At 31.8% G+C, this 19,539-nt stretch overlaps 1 protein-coding gene across 3 annotated transcripts in view; it reads left to right on the top strand.

Annotated features, from left to right (window-relative positions):
• Positions 1-19,539, top strand: part of STRN3 (striatin 3) — an 82,149-nt gene that overhangs the window by 16,476 nt on the left and 46,134 nt on the right. For 2 of the 3 annotated variants that reach the window (XM_031952267.1, XM_031952268.1), the window contains exon 2: positions 17,467-17,570. In XM_031952267.1, coding sequence (XP_031808127.1) covers positions 17,467-17,570 — 104 coding nt within the window. Of the gene's footprint in view, positions 1-17,445; positions 17,571-19,539 lie in introns of those variants that run through there. The other variant, XM_023501154.2, reaches the window with a different exon arrangement.

The raw sequence follows: 19,539 nt of genomic DNA on the forward strand, positions 1-19,539 counted from the left end.
TTTATTCTATATCGCTCCAGGAGAGTAGTATGTTGTGAAATAGTGGTTGGTTTTTTTCCATTTTTAGGAGGTTTTTAGGCAGATTGATTTCATTTGTTGTAAAGATGATTTTTGCTTTGGGTAGAAGGCTACCTATAAAATTACTTTTAATTGATCTTAAGTTTCTAAATTCATACTTTATTATAAAAGAACCTTAATCAACTTGGATGCTGATTAGCATAAGATGAGTGGAAAGTTGCTAAAAATAATTTTTAGGTTTTCCTTTCTTTCTCTACTCTTTTATGAGATGACTGAAATGAGAAAAGACCTGGGTTGAATTCTTTTACTGACATTTTAGAACACCCTTAACTTTTCAGTTTCAGTTTTCTTGTCTTGTGAAATGAAGAATAATACCTATACTATCTACCTTAAATGGTTGTTTTAAGGTTCAAATGAAAGTGTATAAAAACCTACTTTGCCAGTCTTAAAGTCCTCTAAATTTCAGCTGTTCTCCAAAGAAGATACATATATGGAGTGTGAGAAGGTGAGACTTTTGAACAGAAAAAATAAGTGCTGACTAGTCCTCACCTTTTTATACCATCTGTAGACATATAGAAATAGCAGAGGTAATGTTTAGAGAAGTCAGTTTGTAGTTCAGTTGCTATTTGAGAGCAGGAAAAAAGTGACTGGGAATGAAAAAATTGCTCTTTTCCCTGATATAATGCACTAGATACTTGGTGTACAGAGATGATGAAAAAAAATTTTAGGTAAGGAAACTTTGAAAGTACCATAATATATTTCTCAAAACGAAGTCATAGCCAAGGTTGTACCTATTTTGAATTGAGGTATTTGCAGTTTTTCCCCAGTGTACTGAATCTGTACTAGGAGTTCTTAACTTAGAGACTGTGAACTTAAAAAAAAAAAAATTTTTTTTTAAATAACTATTTAAATAGAGCTTATTTCCTTTGTGATCCTGTATAATTTTGGCAACTAGGTGGCACAGTGGAGCTGGGTCTGGAGTTAGAAAATTTGAGTTCAAATCCAGCCTCAGATAGTTCTTTAGATTTGGAACCTTGGGTAGGTTACCACCTGTTTTTGCTTCAGTTTCTTCAAATGTAAAATGAGGATAATAGTATTTACTTTACAGAGCTCTTGGGAGAATCAAATGAGATAATAAAGTGGCAAATGAGATAAATAAATGGCAAATAATAGATGCTTTAAAAAGGATTGTATCATTCCCTTTGTTCATTTAAAAGCATTTTCTGCAGGGCTTCATAGGTTTCATCTGACAGCTAAAGGTGAGTACATGACACTCTGGGATACTCAGTGATAAAGATTATCAAGATATCAATAATGTCAAGATAGTACTAGAATAATCAACTTAATTTTTTAAAATAAAATTTTAGTATTAGCATTGGTTAGGATACCAACAGAGTTAATTTACTAGGAGATATTTTCAGCCATCTTCAAGAAGAAATACTTTTGAATTTCCCCCTTGAAAGTAGATGAGAGAATGTTTCCTTTAATTCTTTATTTCTTTCCATGACTCTTATTAAGGAGGGGTTGCTAGTTCTGAATCCAGCCAAACCAAAATGAACTTGTCCTGGAGTACAGAAATTCTGGATGAGAGTTAACGATTTGAGGGAAATAGGTTGGGGAAAAAACTGGAGGACTGGGTGTAGACAAAAAAAAGGGTCATGTTCTAAAGAAAGCATTCGGGATGTCAATAATGCTTTTTTTTATTGTTTTAGGATGTTATGCTATGTTATGGAGTTTCCTGTTTTATTCCATAAGTTAAAATTTTTTTGAAAGCCTTAACATATTCTTTTTACATTCCTTTCATTTCAAAATATATCCTAATTTTCTTTACCCAGCAAGCTCTCTCGTAACAAATAATAAAGCTACTTTGGGAAGGGGAGAAGGTGGTTAGTAAAACTAACATAATTTGAATCTATGCATTGTTCATAATTATGGTCCTCCCACCTATAAAAAAGGGAAGAAGATTCCTTCCTCCCTCTCCCAAGGCATTAAGTATTTATGTTTCTTATATGTTTAACACTTATTTATGTGTAAAGAATTATGCTGCTTTTTAAAAATAAGGTTCTTATATAAATTTTTTTTTAATTTAATAGCCTTTTATTTACAGGATATATGCATTAACAATTGCCAAACCTCTTGTTCCAATTTTTCACCTCTTACCACCCCCATCCCCTCCCCTAGATGGCATGATGACCAGTAGATGTTAAATATATTAAAATCTTATATAAATTTTTAAATGTGACTGTTCCTCTTAAAATCATGTGATTTTTATTGCATGATTTTGAATAATGCAGTGATTTTACTACCTCGAATCATTTGATAGTTACTTTATTTAACCATAACTTCTCTTGACTTCATCTTATTAATCTATCTCAAATTAAATGTTGTGTAGGCATCTAAAACTAAATTAATCTTTCCTCAGTCATTTCATTTTGTCTTTATCTTGTGTGTACCAAGTTGTTGTAGGTTGTGTCCCTTAATAAGCTATGAGCTCCTTGAGAAAGGGGAATTGTTTACCTTGCTTTGAATCTTCAGAACTTAATACTAGAAACATACTAGAAATTTTAATACAATGTTAATTTAATTTAGTTTCCTGTTGCACTATGCAACAAGAAAACAGACATTATCCTAGTTCTTAAGGAATTTAGAACTTAAGGGGACCTGAGTAGTACAAGTCAGAATGTGCTAAGTGGTATTAGATCATTATAAGCAAGGTGCTTGGAATTGAGATGTAGAAAATATCACTGCTATTTAAGGGAATTGTTTTGGGAAAGTAGCCCGTGAGTTTAATTATCTGTGTTTATAATTTGCATTATACTTGTGTGTTCTTTTCTTTCATTTAGCATTGTTATTGAAGAGGAAAAGTATGGCAGAAGATATATTTTAAAATCCCACATAACTTAGTGGTAGAAAATTCTCCATTTTAAAAATATCAAAATAGTTGTACTTAGCAAATTCTCTTTGTGAAAATTGAGCTCAGTAAGTAGCATAGTGTACCTTGCCATGCCCCAGATTTAAAATGAGCTTTTAGGCAAGATGATAACAGAGTAGAATTATATTGAGAATTGTTCTCAAAAATCTTGTAGGATTTGTTTAAAACAATTTTTCTTGTAGTTTCACCATCTGTTAATTACTAGAAAGCTGTAGCTTGCTAGCCATTCCATTTGATGTACTTTGGTAAATTCTTGGTTTATTAAACCAAGAATATTTAAATTTTTTTGAGGGCAGGGAACTCCTTTTATCATTGTCTTTTTATTCCCATTGATGATCGGTAGCAAAATCTTATTCAATTAAAATAATTTTAATACATTTTATAAAAGCTAAATTATACTTTCACATTATTTTCATTTAGCCAAAAGTTTAGGTTGTTTAGGGGAATTTGTATGTTTACATGTGGCCCTGTTTTGTTGTCTACATTGTCATCATGTTCACCCTTGTCTTTCTCTTCTCTGCCTCTCAACATTTTAGATTTGATTTTATGAAGCAAAATTGGGTATCCTGTATATTTGATATTTCATTGGGTAGATAGAATTTTTAAAAAGGTTTTTGCTATTATAAACAAAGAATATACAAATAGTGCTTTTTTTCTAGTTGATTTTTGTTGCGACTAGGAAATTATCATCCTTTTTTTCTTTTAGGAAAATGAATATTCTAAATTATTTTGATTAGGAAGATGAGTTGGATGACAATGTTGAATATAATTGGGTTTAATATAATTATGCTATCAAAGATTGCAGACAGTGAATCACTGGCAGGAAAAAAATTAAGTTCAAGAAATTAAAATTTTTATTCTCTGGAATCAGTGGCTACATAGCTTTTAAAAACATTGCACGAAAAATTAATCAAGGCACAGGAAAAGTTTGAATATGCTGCTTCCCTTCTGATATAAAGAGAACTAGGGATCAAGAAGACTGTTTCCTGATTTCTGTGCTTTTTGGGGGGGCCCGGTTGGGGGAGGGAAGGGAAAGGAAAGGAAAAGGGGAAGTGGAAGGAGTTAGTCATTAGTTGATAGTTTGATTCTGAAAGTTGCTTATTTGCTCCATTTACTTTGTTGCCTAGCCAAAATTGTGTTTGGTTACCTCTTAAATAACTATTTTACCTGCCTTGCTAAAGATATTTTGGCTGAGTTTTCTATTGATGGAGTATTAGTCATTTAGTTATATCTACTTTTGGTGACAGAAATTACTCTGGAGTGAATTAAATGAAAATTTAATTTTTTTTCTTTCCTGAATTATTAAAAGGACTTGGTAAGCAAAATAAAAAAAAATAAATAAAAGAAAATAAAAAGTTATTTTCTTGATGACACATGATTATCATGAAAACCAGTAGTTATGGTATAATTGTAATGGATTTACAGGAGTTGCAGACTAAGTAGATTCTGGACCTTCAACTTGTTTACTTGAGAAAGACCCCAATATCATTATGTTTGAGTGAAACATGTAGAGATCACAATTTTCTTTGGAGTTTAACTTTTGCTAGTATTCTAGTTATAAAGAACTTCAAAAATTTCATTTTTAGTATTACAACATATTGAAAGCATGTTTGGTGTATGCATATGGAATTCATTTTAAAATATCTATAAACATAATTTCCTAGTCTATGTAATAATTAAGTCCATCAAATAAATAAATAATAAGTTGATTCAGTGAAGTAACATTGGGTATAACAAAATAGTTAAAATATAACCTTGTGGGCTTAAGATAAAATGTACAATTGTTTTACTTACATAGTAACCCTGATGACATAGTTTCTGAAATTATCTTTTCACTTTAAACGTGGATTAAGATGATTGAGATAATCAAATTATGGATTACCTTTTGAAGATAAAATAATAAATGTATAACTTTTGAAAGCCTTAATATTTTGATGTTTTCCCTTTCTGATCACTTAAGATTTATTTTATGAGCCTATCTTTGTTTATTGAACTGTTCAGAAATTTCTGGTTTGGTTTTGTTTTTGTGTACTTTGAGAAAATAATAGTTTGCATTTATGTTGCTATTTAACATTTGCAACAAATTTTGCAAATGATCTGATTTTATTTTCAAAACAACTTTTGAATGTAAATGCTGTTATCCTCATTATTTTACAAATGAGAAAACTGAGGTAGAGAGAGCAGTTAAGTTTTTTTTGCTCAGAGTTCTATAACTAATTGTGAATCTGGACTTGAATTCAAATCTTCTTAACTCCAGATCCTATGTTCTACCTACTGTACCATCTAGTTACTTACCAGTTAAATCCTAGTTAATTGTATTTCTGTGAATGATTTTCCTCCCCACCCCCATCCCATTTCAGATATTTAAACAGATCTGTCACATCCTATCAGTGTACATATTCATTACTGTAATGCAGATTGGATCCTGTCCATGTATGTCTATCCTCTATACTAAGTTCATACCAAGTTTTGTGGGCCTTTTTTACTTCTAATATACTTCCAATATCAAGAAGATACATTGGAGTACAAGGAGGCTATCCATTAATTACCTCTCATTTTCACTACAAAACCAGTCCTTTGTTGTTGTTAGGTACTTTAATGTTGTAAAAAAAAAAAAAAAAAAAATTAGTTCTGTTTTGTAACTTTTGTAACTTCTTATTAGTTACACAAGTTTGATCTTGTCCAACAAGTGTTTCACATTATTTTTTCAATGACTATGTTATTATGGCATATACTCATCAAAAGTACTCAAGGTTTTTTTTGTTTGTTTTTTTTAATAGATTTGGGTATTTTGATTTTATTAGCTAAAAGTAGGGCTGGCATATACTCTTTGAGTTGGAGTGGGGGGAGGCAGAAGAGGGCTCTGGTTCCTTACCACCACTGGTTTCTAGTTTAGCAGGATTGTGCTGGCATGGTAGAGAGCAGTCATGCAGAGATTTTTTTTTCCTGAGGCATTTGGGGTTAAGTGACTCGCCCAGGGTCACACAGCTAGGACATGTTAAGTATCTGAGTGCAGATTTGATTTGAACTCGGGTCCTCCTGACTTAAGGTCTGGTGCTCTCTCCACTATCCCAACCAGCTTCCCCATGCAGAGATTTTTATGGCATTTATTCTTGATGATGTGCTGAGACATTGAATGGGCATGGTCTGAGCATTTTTGATTATATCTCAAATAATATTGTCTCTGCATCCTTCCATTTTACCTGCCTTGATAAAAATATTTTGGATATTAGAATTTTCTATTGGTTGAGGATTAGCCATTTAATTGTTTGGCTTTTTTTTTTTTTTTTTTACTTTTCTTCCCTGTTTTCTTAAAGACTTGCCCACAGTGAATTCACTTGTCAAAAAGCTCAGAATGGACAGTCCTCTATTCACTTTCAGTGGTGTTCCTTATGACCTCCAGGATTATATTATATTTTCTTTCTGCCTTTGCAGTTTTCTTATTCTATCTCCACTATATCAAAATTTAATTGGGAAATATTTAACAAATAAATAAAATAGTTGTGCTTTGTGTTGTATTAATTTGTACTTTTGTAACATTTATGTTAACAGTTACATTAGTTACAGTAAAGATTTTTATGATTTAGTGGCTCTGATTTCTATTTGAATTTGATACCTTCTAGAACATTTTTGGTGGTTATTTGATCTATATTTTTAGGGAAGCCCAGAAACTTAACAACTATCCTTTGATAATTCATTATATGCTTTTCGTATTCATTGATCCAGTTATATACTATTACCAGATCTGTACTACAGAGAAAGAAAAAAAAAATCTGTTTGTATAGAAAAAGTTTATAAAATACTTATGATAAAAAAATTCCTGTTTATAACTTTTTTGTAGTAAAAAATTGGAACCTAAGAGGCTATCCTGTTGGTGAATGATTAAAGAAATTGTGATATATGAAAGTAATGGAAATTGTGCCATAAGAAATTATAAAATGGACAATTTTGAGGGGAAATTGGCAAGACTTCTTTGGATTAAAGGAGAACAATTTATGTGCCAGTAATCACGTTAACATGTTGATAAGATATGAGTCCAAAGGAATGGAAGATGAAAAATGTAATTTCCTTTCTGGATGGAGGGATGATGAATATAAAATGTAGAAAGAGATACATTTTTGGACATGGAGGGTAGAAAGAGGAGTCTTAAGTGGCAGTTTTAATAAATTACAGTAGTTTTACTTATGACCCTGTCACTTAACTTCATCTAAAACTTTTCCACATCATTATCATTTGTCCTGCTGACTTGAGAGATTTGTTGTGAGGATCAAATAAAATAAATCAAATCATGGGAACACTTTGTAAATTTTGAAGTATTATGCAGTTGCAAGGTTTAAATTTAACTGTGTATTTCATCTCAAAAGTTTGAGATATGCAATATCCATATGACTTTTCAAACACTTTAATGTATTTCCAAAATGTATTTGTTTTGAATTATTTTTTCTTGGACTGTAGGCTATGTGGGAGAATAAAAGCAACAACAAAAAAAGTGGTCATCAAATGATGTTTTTTTTCCTGCTTAAATAAATGTAGAATTTATAATAGATTCAATTTGTATTTTAAAAAGTTGAAATGAATAACAGTAAATTAACTAGAAGCAAATGTTTGCTTCATTGCTATTTGAAACAACAGATTTATTGAATTGTATTAACTTTAATTTATAAATGAGTTTTCCTACAGCTAATATTATTTTGGCACTTTAGGAAAAAGAATGTACTAGGAAGAAAAGTTTAGTTCCCAAATTTTAATAAACTCATAATTTAAAAGAATTGAAATTGCTGTTTGGGAAGTAGTGGATAAACTGGAAGAAAGATGTTTCATACTAATAGTTGACTGATAGAATGTGCAAAATGAGAGTTAGGTATTCTTTGAAAAGGCTTTTCATTAATTTTTTTAAGTTCCATTTTGAACCCTTGAAAAAAGGTTAATTTAATCAATTTATTTTCAGTAGTCTTATATTTTATTATTTTGGGGGGGGCAATTGGGGCTAAGTGACTTGCCCAGGGTCACACAGCTAGGAAGTGTCTGAGGTTAGATTTGAACTCTGGTCCTCCTGGCTTCAGGACTAGTACTCTATCTACTGCACCACCTAGCTGTACTCTTCAAAAGACTTCTGAAAGGAATCGCTGAACTCAAACAGAAGAATTCATTGAATTCCAGAAAGCAAAGGATCAGATGGATTCCTGATTTTGTTGTCCAGGTAGTTGGTGCATGCCAAATCAAGACATCCAGTTTTGTAGAAACTACCATCTTATAGATAGAATAGTCTTCTATAGTTGTCAGAGGGAAGCTGTAGTGGAATAATTTACATTACCTGTTTTCTATTTTCCTTGTTGACATTTTGGAATATATGAAAGGACTATTCTTGGTATTTTTTTAAAAGCTTTTTATTTTCAATTTTCATTTTTCTCCCCTAGATGGCAAGTAATCCAATGCATTAAATATGGTAAAAAAAAATATGCTAAACCCAATATATGCATGCATATTTAAATAGTTATCTTGCTGCATAAGGAAAATCAGATCAAAAAAGAAAAAAATGAAAGTAAAATGTAAGCAAACAACAACAAAAAGTGAAAATGCTATGTTGTGAGCCACACTTAGTTCCCACAGTCTTCTCTCTGTTTGTAGAGGGCTCTCTCTCTTTTTCTTTTCTTTTCTTTTTTTATAATGTTAAAGATTAATAATTATACATTTTTTGTTCAGGTAAGAGTCCAAATTCAAGCAGTCATTTGTTTACACATTCATCTCTAGACTGCTGATACATTTTATAGTGCCTTAATTTTAGTAAGTCCTTTCTGAATTGTTATTTTTAAAAATTTAGTGGCTCAAGTAATTTCACCTAGAGGGAGTTCATATACTTTTGCAGCTGGAACATTCTTAGTTGGCATTAACCTGAAAAGTTTGTAATGGTTAGGTCAGTGAATTCAGTTGTAACTTGTCTGATTTCTTAGTGCTTTTTTCTTTTTATAGAAGTAGCCTTAGATCATAGAATAATTGTCAAATTTCTCCATTAATTCTGCATATTATTTATGATTTGTGATAAACCTGATCAAAAAGACTATTGTGAAGGTATGTGTTAAAGGTTTTTTTGCATGAGTAAGTGGATGAATTTTTAGAATTTGTATAATTTTTCAAGGAACTTTATAATAACCTTCTAAGTTTTTTTTTTGTTTTGTTTTGTTTTTTAATTTAATAGCCTTTTATTTACATGATATATACATGGGTAATTTTACAGCATTAACAATTGCCAAACCTCTTGTTCCAATTTTTCACCTCTTACCCCCTCCCCTAGATGGCAGGATGACCAGTAGATGTTAAATATATTAAAATATAAATTAGATACACAATAAGTATACCCGACCAAAACGTTATTTTGCTGTAGAAAAAGAATCAGACTCTGAAATATTGTACAATTAGCTTGTGAAGGAAATCAAAAATGCAGGTGTGCATAAATATAGGGATTGGGAATTCAATGTAATGATAACCTTTTAAGTTACTATATACTGGTTAGAGTGCAAAGGAGATCATATCAAAACTATATTATGGAAAATATGACTCAAAATTAAAAAACAACCGGAGGATGTAGACTAAAAAACTACCCAGAAATTCCATGTATGTATATATACATGTGAATACTTCAATATTTCAGGAAGAGAATTAAGTCATAGAAATCATATGATAAACACTAAATGATCATAAAAAATGGAATTGTATTTTTTATGAACAGTAAATGACTAACTGTCAGTAGGGGAATAATTTCAGAATTAGCTATCCATGAAATCAAATAATTTACTTTTTGGAGCAAAATTAAAAATCAGTACCAAATTAGTAAATTTGGAGTATCCTAACTTGTTAAAAAGCCTTAATAATGCAAAACAGACTTGGACAGGGATCTAAACACCATTTTTTACAGAAGTTTATACATTGCAAATTACCCCATCACAAGAGGACATCAGAAGATTCTAGAAGCTGTCTCAGACAACAAATACTTGGTCATTTTGCCAGGTCAAGAACTATGGCCTTTAAGAGTCAAGAACTATTGCCTTTAAGAGTTAGTTTGATTTTAAAGTGCAGACTCCTTTGTTAATATCCTCAGGAGGATGAGGAAGACAAGATTCTGGACATGTGATTTCATGTATAGGGAACTCCTCATGGAGGAATTTTCTAAAAGTTTGATGTGAAATCAATAAATAAGTTAGGTCATTCCAAAGCCTCTAAGGGTGAATCTGGAAGGAGATCAATATAAATAAACGAAATGAATTTCTTAAGATTTTACAATGAACTCTTTTCTTTTTCATTGATAGTGAAGCCACTTCATTGGAAAGCTAACATCATTCATCATTGTACTTCATTGAGGAAGTAGGAAATTGAACTGATTAAATGAAACTATAGTTGGATTAGACCAAGTAAATCTAGTGAATGTCCATATTGCAGGAGATGTAATTAATTTGTGGCGTATCCTGAGACAGAAAACAAGTACTCTGGGAAAAGATAATTGATGGTACTATTACTAAAGAAGAATGCTCAAGAATTAATTACTGTTATCAGTTACTAACTATTGACCCCTTTTTTATTCCTTACAAAATCTTATCAGTTATATATGCATTTCATGGATGACATCTTTGATAAAAATATGGGGGGGGAAAGGTTTTTTTAAACTAAAGTAGCTCACCTTCATAGTTACAATTGGGGGTTGTAAAGCTATGAGTTTCCATGGTAGCATTTAAAAAAAAACTGATATTTTCTGGAGATAGATGGTATGGTCCTCCAAATTTATTTATCATGCTGATTATAGCCCATATCTCCATATTTATCTACATCTTCATCTCTGTTGTAGTAACCTACAAAGTGCCTTTCTCACCTCTGTCTCCATGCCTATCCATTTAGCCTCCAGAGTGATTTTCCTAAAATTCAATTTTTCTATGTTCCCACAAGCATATAAATAAACTTCTGGTGGATCCCTATTACTTCTAGGATCAAATACAAAGTCCTGTGTTTAAAGTTCAAAATTCAAGACTCCTCATAACTTAGCACTTCTCCACTTCATGCCCTTTGTAGCCATTGATACTGGCCTCCTCAGAATACTTGATCTCTTGGCTCCAGGCATTTTCTCTGGCTGTCTCACCATACCTGGAATGCTCTCTGTTTTCATCTCTGCTTTCTGGCTTCTCTGGTCCACTTAACTGGGAATCAAAATACCTTTATATACTGCAGCTAATATGTTGGGAAAATGTGTTTTTCCAAACAAATGGCCATCTTCCTAACGATATATAAAAACTGATGAAAATAAGCCAGAATCTTTAATGACCTCCACATTTTTATTACATTTTATGAGCTTTGTTACCCTAGGTAAATCATTTTTCTGAGTATCTAGCCTTCTCATTTGTAAAATGAGCATAAAACTTGCAGTATCTGTCCCATTGGGTGTTTTATTGTTAATTAAATCATGGATTTAGAACTATCATTGTTCTTTGAGGAATTCATTTGATTATGTCCCTTGTTTTGGAAATATTAAGATATTTATATCAGTTATTAAAGTTTTTCTATGTGTCAGGCACTGTAGTAAAGTGCTCAGAATATGGAGACAAAAATAAAGGCCTTGACTTTTTTGGAAGGATGTATATAAGCAACACATACAAAGTATAGTCAAGAATGTATTAAATGTAGAATATAAAATATAAATTTTTTGAATGTACTCAAAACTATGGGAGATGAAGAAAGTTTTCATATAAAAGGTGGCACTTAAGCATAGTTTTGAAGGAAACCTGTAACTCACCTAACAAATAATGGAGTACATTCTAGGTTTTTTGAGGTAGGCAATGCAAAAACATAGGTGACTGGAGATAGACTTAAGTCTTGTGTGCAGGAAATAGTGAGCTGGTCATTTTGGCTGGTTCATAAGAGTATGGGAAATTAATTAATTTCTTATGTAAGTCTGGAAAGAGATTGTGGCCAGGCTGTGTGTGACTTCAAAAGCTGTGTGTGTATGTATGTGTATGTGTATATATATATTAAGCTATATATATATATATATATATATATATATATGTCATATTTCATTCCAGAAACAATAAGGGGACTGTTGGAATTGAGTAGAGGAGATATATGATTAGTCAGACCTGTATTTAAGAAAGACCACTTTGGGCCTTAATGTGGAGGATGAATTGAAGAGGAGAGACAAAAGGGGACCAAATTTGGTCATTACATATTACTGTAGGTCCAGTGAGAGATGAGGACCTAGCTATGTAAGTAATTGTTTGTTCTTCCTTTTCCAAGACAACTATAACATGATGAGTGATGCTATGACATGTAAATGAGAGTTGGATTTAAATGAGGATGGTTTGTGCAAAGTCACCAGCTTCACTTTCTCCTCCAGTGGCATCTGACTTCAGTGGCAAGATGTAGATCAGAATGATTGGAAATGGCCCTGCATGCAGAGGGAGAGCTAAGATCTCTAATCAGTCTCACTGTGGCTGAGGTAACACCCATTCTGTGATAGGCTAAATAAAAATTTAGACTAAGTAGAGCCTCATTTACATAGTCAAAAAAAAAAAAAAATCAATCTGAGAAGGGAAGACCTTTAGGATTTGGGGCCTAAATAGAAACAATTGCTATTTGCATTTATTTTGAGTCAATTAGGATCCACACCATGACCAATTGGGGATTGGCCTGGGACCAATTGTTGGGAGAGTGTAAGGCAGGTTCTTAAGAAAGAAATCTAGCCTGTAAATCCTAAGATATCTTAGGAAGTTATCAAAAAAAGAAAAAAAATTGTTATTTTGGGCAGAGTACTTACAAATTAGTATATGGCACCCTATATAGAAAGGAAGAAAGAAGATGAAAGAAAGAACTTTGTTACCCAATTGACCAATTCACTTGGGTCCCCAGTGGAGTAGTTTTTGTCACTGAGGTGGTTATTACAGAGGATATGTAAATAGAAGAGGAATGGATGTAAGAATTGTAATAGAGCTATAAACAAGCTTTAGCAAGTGATTTGAGGTGAAGAAATGTGAAATCCACTTATAATGTCAAGGTTATAAAACTGATAGTGGTTTCCTCAATGGAAATGGGAAATGGAAGGGCGGAAAGCTAGGGAAGTAGGGATGAATCATTTTGCATCTTTGAATTTGAGATGCCTATGAAACATCTATTTTGAAATGTGCATTAAGCAATACAATACAATACGAGTAATACAAGACTGGAGTTTAGGAGAGCTTGGGGCTGAATTCAGAGATCATATGGTTACTCCGACTCTAGGACTTTACATTTAATCCTGTTTCATCTTAAATTCATTGCATTGTTGCATTTCATCAAATTTTTTTTTTAATCCTGACCTAATTGAACATGTTATTCTCATATTGTATCAGCTATTGATTTGATAATAATGCAGTTCCAACAACAGCTCCCTGGGGCATCCAATTTCCCATTGATCACATGGGAATGGATGGATTCAACAAATGAAAGTGTAGAAAGGACAAATAACTTTGGAGTAACCCTGTATACCTCAGATTCCTTAACTGTTAAGGGAACTAAAGAAGGAAATGGTAAATCACTCCAGTATCCCTGTCAAAAAAAAAAAAAAACCCTAAGTGGAGTCAGAGATTCAGATGCCCTTGAAATAAATGATTGAATAAGCAACAACCTTTTCTTGATAAATTTCTTGTTTGGAAGCATATTAACAATTCCTAGCAGACACACAAACATTTGTTTTTTTACAGGACTAATGATATCATGAGGGTCTTATCTTGACTTTCGAGTAAATTGAATTTAAGTGAGACAGCTGCGCAAAAGTCATCAACTTGTCTCTCTTCTCCATAAATTGGAGTCCCATGGTAAGACATAAGTCAAGCCAACTGGCTATGGCCCAGATATAAGTATATTTAAATCCTTGTTGAGAAGGCAAAAACTAAAAGTGATCTTGGCCCCACAGAACAGATGAGGAAATGTTATCTCCCTCCTTTGAGTAGAAAAGTTGGGGATGCAAGCTCGAAGTAAAGGGTTTCAGAATGTTGAATATGCAGTCAGAAATGTTTGGTATGTCTTTTGGTTTTGCTGCCTGTTCTTATCTATTTATTGGTTTTTGAAGGACGGCTTATTAGAGTTGGTTAAGTCTGTAAATGCCTTTAATGTAAAAACAAAGACATCGATGGAATTTTAAAATTTGAGCTGATTTTAGTTGCATGGAGGTTTAAGAAGCTTCAAATTCAAAGTTATAGATTATCAAATTACTTGGTATTTTTTAATACAAGGATCAAATGGAATGTATCTTTATGATTTCATGCGAGACTTTTAATTTAGCAATAATGTAAATTCTATTGAATTTACAGAAAACAAAAAAAGAAACTTCAAAAGTTTGTCATAGTAATCAGTGTAGAACAATTTATGACCTCTAGTGGCTAAAATATGAACTAATTTGTTAAGAAATTGTTTCAAATCAATGTGTTGCTCTACCTTGTCTTAGTCCTGGAAGGTAAACTTACTTGGGAAATTATTTTTAGATTTTTTCCTTAATTTTTTTCTTTTCTTTGTTTTCATATTACCTTTATATTTTTCCCATATTCATAAACCCATACCATAAACAAAGACTAAAATCTAGGGTGGTGGTCAGTAGGAATAGTTAACAAAATTAAGCAACGTATTGAGTCCTTCAGTTTATATTGTTCCAAATCCTTTTGTTGTTGAGTTTTTTGAGTCTTTTAGTCATGTTTGACTTTTCTTTACTCCGTTAGGTTTTTGTTTTTTTTTATAAAGATACTGGAATTTTGGTTACTTCTCCAGCTCATTTTATTGAAGCAGAACTGAGGTAGTAAACAGAGTTAAGCATGGAATTGTTAAGCAGAAATATCTTCCTAACTCAGCTTGACATTCTCTTCTCTGCACTTTTGGAATGTTGCTACCTTTTATTTTTATGTCACTCAGGTGTAGATAAATGTAAACAATCTTCAGCAACAGAATTTGGGATGTAGTAGAGAACTGTTTAGGTTTAATAAGGCAGCTTTCCATGACATGCTACTGATGGTAGGAGTAAAATGAATAGCTGAGTAGATTTCAGTTGAAATAATGTGGGAATTTGATTATACTCCTTGCTTTTACTGTGTGAATTCCATTTGAAAGGTAGAAATTATTCTGAGAGTTTCTGTAGATAGTGATAGCTTTCCAATTGCTACTAATTAGTATATTAGCAGTATTAATTGAAAAATGGGAATCATACATTTAAAAGCTCTGTTCCCTCAAATGCCCACTTGGTGAAATAAACCATTTTTTTATGGCAGTTAAGGGACAGCTGAGAAAAGATTGTTTTCCAGTTATGATAATAGCTGATATTTGTATAGAGTATTGTAAACCTTAAAGTGATATATGAATGTGATATTTTTACAGGTAAGCAAACTTATGATTCTGTTCCCTCACTTATGAATGGATTAATAATGTCTGTTCTTTTCATGTCACAATATTATAGGCATCAAATTAAATAATATAGTCACAGTATCTAAGCAGTATTCTTTGAAGATCTCACTTGGAAAGCATTTAACTTCAGTTGGAAGTAGTGACAGCACTTGTGTTATCTGTGCTGAATTCCTTGTGTTATCTGTGCTGAATTCCTTCTTAGTCTGTTATGAAGGGGGATACATCTGTATTTTTCAGATATATTGTGCAATTGCATATGACTTCATATTTCCCCTTTATCAATATATAGAATTATTTGTATTGATTTCTTCTTAACCTATAGATTTAAGCTCTTGTTCACCATTGACTTATGCTTAAATTTTAGCTGCTTTTTCCCTTAGTTTTTGTGAATATCCCATTTTGGGGGGGGTCTATGTATGGTATTTTACTGAAGTTTTTTTTTTTTTTTTTTTTTTTTTTTTTTTTTTTTTTTTTTTTTGCAAATATCATTGTGATCTTACTATTCTTATTGAATCAAATTTGATAAATAAAATAGGTAATATGTTGATAGCAATCGAAAAATATTATCTCAGATTAAAAATTACTTATGCTTTTTACAGATTAAATTTATATTTGAGTTTTATATTTCTCATTTTGATGGATAAAATACTACAAGATAACACTTGTTGCTTCAGCAATAGAAGTTTAAAAATTTCAGGAGGTTACTCTTAGTACCCAGTATTTATGCTTGTTATAATTGGCTGAGTGTTTTCAGATCTTCTTATTTAGAAATGCTGTAATTCAAAACATTGCACATCATCTTATTTGATTTTGGTGGTATAGTAAAAATTGGATACTCAGCCTTGGAAAATAACAGTTTTTAAAAAAAAGTGAGTAATATTATTCCTCTTTAGTATGTTCTCTAATTGCTTTTTTAAAACCCACCTTATTTCCAAATGATTTTTCAAATACCAGTCAAAATATTAAAATCTTCTTTCTGTGTCTTCTTTAAAACATTGCTTTGTAGAAAAATTAACTACTTTCCTTGTTTTACAGATGAGGAAATTGAAAAATTGGAGAGGTGTAGTGACTTTTCTCTAATGTTAGTTGGAGGCAGGATTGGAATCCAGATCTTATAGTCAAATTCTTCTGACCCCAAATCTAATCCTCTTTCCACTAGACCATACTGACTGCATTGCCTTTTATGTCTTTCGACACATCATGGATTTGTTATTTTACTAAAGCATTTTTAACACTTAGAGGTCCATGGTTTAAATCAGGCCAGTGATCTTTTAATATTTAAAAATTTTTAATATTCTTGTTGACTCATGTGGAACACTGGACCAAACTATAGGCCAAGAGTATCGATATTTAGAAAACTCGCATTCTATGAAATGGTTTCAGTGTAGGTATTAAATTGACAAATGGGATCCTTCAAATGTTAATTTGAAAATAGTAAGGGTTCCAAGGAGGAAAATGTTGGGGATTGTTCAGAGAACAAGAAAGTAGTAAAGTTATGCTTGTACTAAGTTCTTCATACTTCCTTATTGAATAGTGGGAAAGGTCGATGAGTTTTTCTCCTTGTTTAGGATGGTTTGTAATAAAGAGTGATTTTGTTGTCATTTGAAATTAGAAGATGTGTTGGGGAATTGGAGAAATGCTCCATTGTTATGCAAGGAAAACTTCCTAACAGAGATAGACAAAAATGAACCAGGCTTCTTCCTGAAGTAGTCCCAGATTCTAAAAGCATAAGTTGGAAAATAATTTATTGGGGTTATTTGGGGAAGAGAGAAGTGGATTCTTGCCATTTATAGATTGGACTAGATAGCCCCTGAAGTCTCTTTCAATTTTGAGATTTTGTGATTCCGTAAAGTTATCAAACTGAGGATGATTGGAAATAATGAGGCTATTAAATAGCTTAATTTCAAAAATTTATGGTATCCTTTGCTTTTTAGGAATTTGAAAGGAATTAATTATATGTAGTGAAGAATATTAGAGATACACAAGTATTTTAAGATGATAATTTTTTTAGCTGTACAATTAAAAAAAACTTATGAACTGCTAAGAGCTCAGTATGCTTTATTTAGATAATATTTTAAACTTCTTAGTAAATACTACTTTTATTTTTCTAGGCTCGAATAGCATTTTTACAAGGAGAAAGGAAAGGTCAAGAAAACTTGAAGAAAGACTTAGTAAGAAGAATAAAAATGTTAGAATATGCATTAAAACAAGAAAGGTATGTATGTTTCATATTCTCATACATCTGAAATATGAATAATCTTGCTTTTCTTTACTCCATTAAGCAATGTTTATAAAAGCACTTTGAAAAGTATAAAGTGCTGTAAAGATGAAAAAAGGAGTATTCCTGTAGGTAAATAGGAGAAATAAATCATGCTTAAAATGTCTAAATAGAAATAACAAAATTAATTTGGGACCTAAGATTTGCATCCTTTGTTAAAAAGAAAGATCTTGCTTCCTTTGCCCAATTCAATAGTATATAAGCATAGCCCACCCAGCATCTTGAATTGGTTCTGAAAAATCATGTTAAGGAAAATAATATATGGGATAGTTTGTCCCATAGGAAAGTTATTTGAAAATAGACAACCATCTGAGTAGTATTACAACATAGTTTGTAGAAAGTGTTCTAAAAATATACAAGGGCTTTAAAAATATTAGACGTTTATTTACTCCATTGGCCTTAGGAATTTTAATATAGTCCCATACAAATATGTTTTCATTGTTACTTGAATGGTAGTTGTAGGGTTCTCACTGAATCACAAAATTTCAGAATTGGAAGAGGGACTTCAGCAGCCCTCTGTTCCAGCCCTTATACAAAGAAACTCTCTGTAGTATACTCCACAAGTGGGCATTCAGCCTTTGCTTGAAGACTCCAGTGAGGCGAAATTTAATTACATCCTGAAGCAGACCATTCCACTTTGGGGTAGTTCTAATAATTAAGAAATCTTTGTATGATACCAAGCTTATTTTGTTTTTCTTTGCTACCTCCAGCCATTGTTTAGCTATTTCTTTAAGCAGCCTTTTTGGGCTACCAGAATAAGTCAAATCCATTTTCTACACGGAAGCCTTTTAACAGCTGTCATTTCCTTTCTCTTCTTGACACTAATCCCAAATTTCTTCAACCAGTCCTTTTAAGATATTGTAGATCCTCCATCATTCTGGTTGCTGTCCTTGGTATTGTCCAACTTATCATAAGCGGATTTGATGCTATGCCTTTCTCAATGCATTTCAAGCTCAGATTTATTTTTTGGGTGCCATACCACACCACTCACTTTTCTGCTTTTACTTTTACACATAAACACACATGCACTTTTACTTCCCAGACAAATTATCTTCTACAGTTTTGCACTTGTATAGTTGAGTTTTTGAAATTCATGAAGAAGACCTTTCATCCCTCTTAGAGTTAGACACTTAATAGTTGTCTAATCCTGGGCAAATTAATTAACTTCTCAGCCTCTGTGTCCTTGTTTGTAAAATGAATGGGTTGTATTCATTAACCTCTAAATCTATGATGCTATGTTGTTTTAAATCTTTAATCTTTGACTCTAGCTTTAAGATCTTGAGGGTCATCTTTTGTGTCATCAATACCTCCTAGCCCTTTTAGCTGCAAATTTAATGAGGATTATAAATCATTAATAAAATTGTTAAATTTTACTGAATGTCATTTGGCTGAAATGTAGTTAACTATGTCTATAACATTCTCTGTTCTCCCCAATTTAGTAATCTCTTCCCAAGAAAGTAAGAACTAAACTTTTATGGGATTCTCTGACTTCGTCAGAAAAAGTTTAAAATGATAAATTACAATATTTAGCCAAAGAAACTATCAAACCTTACTGAAATAAAAATGCATTTCTCCCTATGCCCCATTAAAATATACAGATAACTTGAAATTTGTCCAAGGATTATAGATTATAAACCCGTTATAGCCTTTTTTTTAAAAAAAATTTTTCCTAATTACATGGAATTAACAACTTTTTAAACTTTTTAAAAAACTGTTTTTAATTCCCAATAGTCTTCTTCCTTCCTTTCTCTCTTTGAGAAGGCATGCAATTTCATATAAATTATACATGTGCAGTCATGTGAAACATTTCTATATTAGTTATATTTCAAAAGAAAACGAAATCCCTCTTCTATCTCTTGCCCTCCTTCCCCTACCCCGCCCTGGAAAAAAAATGTAAAAGAAAATG

Source organism: Sarcophilus harrisii, chromosome 2 (assembly GCF_902635505.1).
Source record: "Sarcophilus harrisii chromosome 2, mSarHar1.11, whole genome shotgun sequence".
Lineage (NCBI taxonomy): Eukaryota > Metazoa > Chordata > Mammalia > Dasyuromorphia > Dasyuridae > Sarcophilus > Sarcophilus harrisii.